Below are 6,289 nucleotides of genomic sequence, written 5' to 3' on the forward strand. Positions count from 1 at the left end.
CATCGAACCTACAATCTTCACTGAGCCTTTTCCGCACTGGATTGTTTTCCCCGCCTGAAATTATCTTTATCAGATTCTTCGTTCTTTCACGCATCCAGCGAAGACAATTGGAGAAAAGCGCGATCCTCGTGACTCGTGAACTCGTTACGTTACACTCCAATCGGGTTTAAATACCCTGCGACGCGCAAACGCTAGTCACCATCGCCGGAAAATGACATCCGACGGAGCTACTTCGGCTGCTGCGGCGGCGGCGAGTAGGAGAAAGCCGTCGTGGAGGGAGAGAGAGAATAACCGTAGGAGAGAACGAAGGCGAAGAGCGATCGCGGCGAAAATATACTCTGGACTTCGAGCTCAGGGGAACTATAACTTGCCAAAGCACTGTGATAACAACGAAGTTCTCAAAGCGCTTTGTGCAGAAGCTGGTTGGTGCGTCGAAGAAGACGGAACCACATATCGCAAGGTAATAATTCAAATCGAAACCAATCACGTACATTTTACCTGTTACAGCGTTACCAGATCTTACTTTTGCATTTTGCATCTCAATCAAACGATCGTTTAAATTTCCGTCCATGCTGCATTGCGAATTCGTAATCGGGAAGTGGAAGCGACGAAGTACAGTTACTTATCGTTCTGGTTAAACGGAGATTTCTAACTTAACTGTCGAATGTTCTGATCCTTAATACTACTGCGTAAATGCGGAAAATTTTATAAGGAGTGATAAGTCTCTGCTTGTTGATGTTCCAAAACTGATCGAACTTTGATGCTCTAGTTGTGTGCCAGATGTTGGAATTAGCAGTAGATAATCTTAATTGTGAATGGAAAAAAATGAACTGTGTGTACACGGATATTAATGTATGATTTTTTTCATCTCTTGAGATTACTGGAGCTTTGTTCATTTTAGTTTCTTATTATTTATATCTATTTTAATTTATTTGAGGTGGAAAAATATTATTTGCAATCTCTGTCATGATGTTGGAAAAATAGTTGAAACTTGTAAAATGTTTCTTTTTATCTGAAGAATAACTTTTATTTTAAGATAAAAATAAATTATTTATATAATTATGAAAACTTGTTATTAATAATAATTTTTTCAAATGTAATTCACCCTTATAAATGCTTTCCTCTTATGTAACAAGTGATAGTTCCCAGAGAAAATTAATTATCTTTAAGTCAAAATCATTTTCGGTAATTTAAAAAAAACTGATTCTAAATATTATTGAAATAAATTGATTTCTGCTTCGATTTCTTACTCACCCAGTGTCAATGTGATTTCGTCATCAACAGCTTAGACTTGTAGAGTTTCTCATTTGAACGCTAAGTTATTGGTGTTAATCTGAACAATTTGTGACAGAATGATATGAACCTATGATTTTCTCTTCAGTCTGCAAACTCTTAATTGTTGGTGTTAGTGAGATTGATTTGCAATGGTAACGTAGTTTGTGTTTTGGGTGAATAGGGTTCCAAACCACCTCTGGCCAATGGTGCAGGGAGCTCCATGAGAAACATTCTCTTTTCTTCTTCACAAAATCCAAGTCCGTTTTCTTCGTCGCATCCCAGCCCAATTCCTTCATACCAAGCGAGTCCTTCTTCCTCCTCTTTCCCAAGCCCGTTTCGGTTAGATGTGGACAAGGACAATGTATCAAACCTCATTCCATACATTCGCAATGCCTCTCTGTCTCTTCCTCCTCTGAGGATATCAAACAGTGCCCCTGTGACGCCGCCTCTGTCATCACCTACGTCAAGAAATCCAAAACCAATTCCCACATGGGAGTCCATTGCCAAAGAATCTATGACCTCCTTCAACTACCCTCTCTTTGCAGCTTCTGCTCCTGCTAGCCCCACGCACCGTCACCTTTACACCCCGGCCACTATTCCAGAGTGTGACGAGTCTGATACTTCCACCTGTGAATCCAGCCAGTGGGTGAAATTTCAAGCATTTGCTCCTTCTGCATCTGTGTTGCCAACTTCTCCAACCTTCAATCTTGTTAAACCTGTGGTTCCTCCCGGTGTGCCTGATAACTCAATCCAAGAGATGAGGACGAGTTCAGAAGAGATTGGAGTACAGGTAATGCCTTGGGTTGGTGAAAGAATTCATGAAGTGGCATTAGATGATTTGGAACTCACTCTTGGAAGCGGGAAGGTGCGGAGTTAGGCTGCTAGCAGAATTATCTCATCTGGGTTACGTGAAAATGAGATCACAGGAGTTTTTTGCTGGTTGGTTGTTGCTCAAGCTGGTGTTACAGATGGAGTTAATAGCTACCTCATCCAGTGTCGTTGGTGCAAGAAGTTTATCGGGAAGAGACTGGAGTTATTATTGGGAACTGGATTTATCTGATGCTGTGGACATTTTATGGAGAAAATGATCTCCTTCCCTCCATGGCTTCGGTAAAATGTAGAAATGAGAATTTCACCTCCTTCCTTCGTGGTTAAATCAGCTATTGTTCAAAAAGGCTCATCAGGCCTATGTGCTAAGTGTTAGGTGCTGTGGGTGATTTGAAATTGAAATTTCAGGTTTTGTCAAGTTTATTGTCTGTCAAAAGCTCACAAGACCTGCTTATTTGTAATGTTACATTTAAATTTTGTTGTTCTTCTTTATGTTCTTGTTCTTTGTATCAAATAGTTTGTTTGTATGTTATCTTTATTTTTGCCGACAGGTTTTGTAGTTAGTGCAAAGTCAACGGTTGGCTCTATCGTCCTTCTACCTCATTGACCCCTTTGATAAGTTCATGAGCTCAAAGCGGCATGAACTATGGTATTCAATATGGGATTGTCACTCTACTGATGAAGTCATGTGGAACTTTGGGGTGTTGTTCCCTGGTTAGTGGATTGTATAATGTGATGAGTTGTGCAGGGGATGTCTTTGGAAAGAAAGGCAAAGTTCCATTAAGGTGCCTTAGGGTTTGCTGTATTACTCTCCTTCTGATTTTGCAATTCAGAATGTTCCTAATGTAGTCTTGGGTTATTTATTTGTTACTTTTAAGTTTTATTTTATTATCATATAATTTACGGTGATTCGGGACGTGTTGGTAGTTTGGATCTTTTTTGGTTGGGTCTTTCTTCCTTTGCAGCCTCGTTCCTAGCCCTTGAGGGTGTATAATAGCCAAATATTGGAATTGGCCTTACTTTCATGCAACAAAGCACATTTGATGAGGATACAACGGAAAATTTTCAAGTTATATATGTTGAGATCATTGATCTTGAATTGGAACTTGTGAATCCTTTTTGGCTAGTATCATATGCAGAGCAGAAGCTATTGGATGTCTGCAACGAAGAACAGAAGATGTAGATCCTCGTGGTTATAAACTATGGCAACTGTCGAAATCTCTTTAAACACTCATGGGTGATGACGCAGCTTGTGCCAGTTCATCGATTGTCTTGTTAAATTTACCATAATGTTAATTGGTATGTGTTTACTTTCCTGTGTTTGCATTGATTCATCTTTTCTCGCAAGAAATTGTTTTTTCTTTGTTTATCAGTGGTTTAAACTTATAATATTGATTGCAAGGGTAGTGTGCAATGACTCTCCCTCATATTTTTTAATACTGAAGATCCTTTGTCTCCGAGATGCATTGGTTTAAACTATTAACTTCTAATCCAATGGTGTGCATCTTACTTATAATATTTTTTTGTTTTCATTTATGGAAGACTGATCTCGTACAGATTGGCAATCTCATTCCAGGAAATGGTTACATATAAAACTTTATACTCAATTTCAATTATTTTTATGTCTTGATAGGCAATCTCATTCCATGTGCGAAACTTCTCATGTATATTTGCTAGAAAAATTGTGGATGGATGGATTGCCTGGCAAATGAACAACTTAACTTTCAAGATTCTGGGTTTGTTAGGTGAGACTCAAGAGAAAAAAAAAAACTTATTTTATAAATTAAATTATTTTTTTGCTTACTTCATTTGAATGATTTTTCATTAATTTTAATCAAATTGGATTTTTAATTAAAATATATGCTAATTTTAACTTCGAAGAGAAATTAAATTATTTATTTTTTTACTTTTAAAAAGTATTTTTAAGAAATTTCTTCGAAATAAATCCTTTGTCAGAAAGATGCATCAATGATTCTTCAGAAAAGAGATTCCGTGCTTGGTGATCTATTGTCATTTATGAATTTTCCAGTGTCCATTTTTCTGCCCTACTTTATTCATTTTCTTCTCTGTGCATGAGTAACTTTGATTTCTTAGCAAGGGAAGAAACAAAAATATGCTGAAGCTTTGATTCGACTGTCAGATGGTGGCATTTAAACATTGGCAGTGACGTCTGTAATTTATAAGATAATGATATTTAGATAATATTTTTTTTTAATCAATCATAAATAATGTTTAAATATTATAAATAAAATATTGTTTAAGTATCACATTTCTGGAATATGTAATTTTTCTTTCCCATTCCTGCTCCCTGGTGAACTGGATGAGATTTTGTTCAAACTCAGTTTCAATATAAGTATTCTTGCTCCATTACATTTCTACTTATTATTATTATTATTATTATTATTTTATTTTATTTTTTGTCAAATATCTGTTTGCAAGAATTAAACCAGAGTTTTGTCGTAGGAAACAAATTACATAGAAGGAATTTCTAACAATGCATTAAATTATTGTATCTTGTGGCAAACTTCTTACATCTTTTGTGTGTATTACTTTATAACTGATATTTTACGATTTGATTTTTTTTTTGTTGCTGAAATCTTTTATGATTAGATTTCTTTTTTTGTCCAAATCTTTTATGATTGAATGATATGAGGAATTATCATGTTTTGGAGGTTCCTTACCCATTTGTCTGTCAGTTGTTGGTTCCAGCTTAACTTAAAAAATAATTTTGTATTCCCGTATTAATTAATATTTTTATTGAAAAAGGAAAATCCACCGAAAGCGATTTCCGTACTGTAGCATCTTTCAGACAAATTTTGTAAAAATGGTTTGCTTCTTAAACTTACTCAGATCGATACATTCATAACATAATTTAAATATTATATAAATTACTTATTACAATAAAATAGTTAATAATTACTTAAAGATAATGCATAATAGCTTAGTTTTGTTATCATGTTTTTAATATATTGTTCCTTTATAACAATTTTATAATGTTCAATATCATCATTAAGTAAGAAGTAAGACTAACATATATATATATATATATATATATATATATATATATTGTCTATTCTTTATTGGTGTTGATTTCATTAGTGTCCATTATTTTGTCGACATAAATATCTGTAGATATGAATATAGAAATAAACTTTATCACTAATATAAGAATATAAAATGTCATTCATTGATGAATATAATCAAGTTTTCCTAAGAATTAAATTCTTTTAGGAATTGTCAGAATTCCTGTAAGTGAAGAATCACGAAATTCTTCACTTATAATGGATTTTTTTATAACCCTTTTGAGTAATAATTATTTTTACCTTCATTTCTCTTTAAATCTATTTTCATTTTTTGAGTTTCATCCTCCCATTCAAACACTGTTAAAAACAGAGAAGGATAGTATATGATTGCAAAACGATGCTTTTATTCATTGAAATATTCAATTACATATATAGCAGTATAATCTTAACTGTTGCAACTTAAATCAAGGAGAAAAATCAACAACTGATATGTCAACCGCAACGTGGCCTACTATAGCAAATCCCATAAAAATAGGATATGATTTATTTAAAACAGAAAATTACTAAATAAATTCCAACATTTCCCTCTCTTAAACTGAAGTTCCAGTAGACATCAGTTTACAGCAAAAGAAGCTTTGACAATCATTTTCCATCATCACAACCAGCTTTCTCTCTTGATCAAACTCCCAACATGCTTCGAAGCTTTTCAAAGACATTTGTCTTGAGAGGTTTTGTCATTATATCTGCTATCTGTTCCTCACTCCTGCAATAGATAACATCAATAACAGCATCCTTGCACAGAACACGTAAGAAGTGAAATCTGACATCTATATGTTTGCTCCTTTCATGTAAAACAGAATTCTTTGACAATTTAATTGCAGAGACATTGTCACAGAACACTGATGTAGGCCCTTCTTGATCATATCCAAGTTCTTTAAGTACCCTTCTCAACCAGATGGCTTGGCAAGCACATGATGTAGTTGCAATAAACTCTGCTTATGTGGAGGATAAAGTAACAATTGGCTGTTTCTTTGATGACCATGAGACAGCACCAGAACCCATCATGAAGACATATCCAGATGTGCTTTTTCTGTCATCTTCATCCCCTGCATAGTCACTATCGCTGAAGCCAAACAAACCCTTTTGTGCTCCCCTTTTATATA

General features: G+C 34.7%; 1 protein-coding gene across 1 annotated transcript; it reads left to right on the forward strand.

Annotated features, from left to right (window-relative positions):
- Positions 1–2,951, forward strand: LOC106765162 (protein BRASSINAZOLE-RESISTANT 2). Its single transcript, XM_014649684.2, has 2 exons — positions 1–460; positions 1,457–2,951. Exons 1-2 carry the CDS (start codon positions 212–214, stop codon positions 2,150–2,152), a joined length of 945 nt encoding a protein of 314 aa, XP_014505170.1. The 5' UTR covers positions 1–211; the 3' UTR covers positions 2,153–2,951.
- The last annotated feature ends 3,338 nt before the right edge of the window (positions 2,952–6,289 follow it).

This window comes from Vigna radiata, chromosome 6 (genome assembly GCF_000741045.1).
Source record: "Vigna radiata var. radiata cultivar VC1973A chromosome 6, Vradiata_ver6, whole genome shotgun sequence".
Taxonomy (NCBI): domain Eukaryota; kingdom Viridiplantae; phylum Streptophyta; class Magnoliopsida; order Fabales; family Fabaceae; genus Vigna; species Vigna radiata.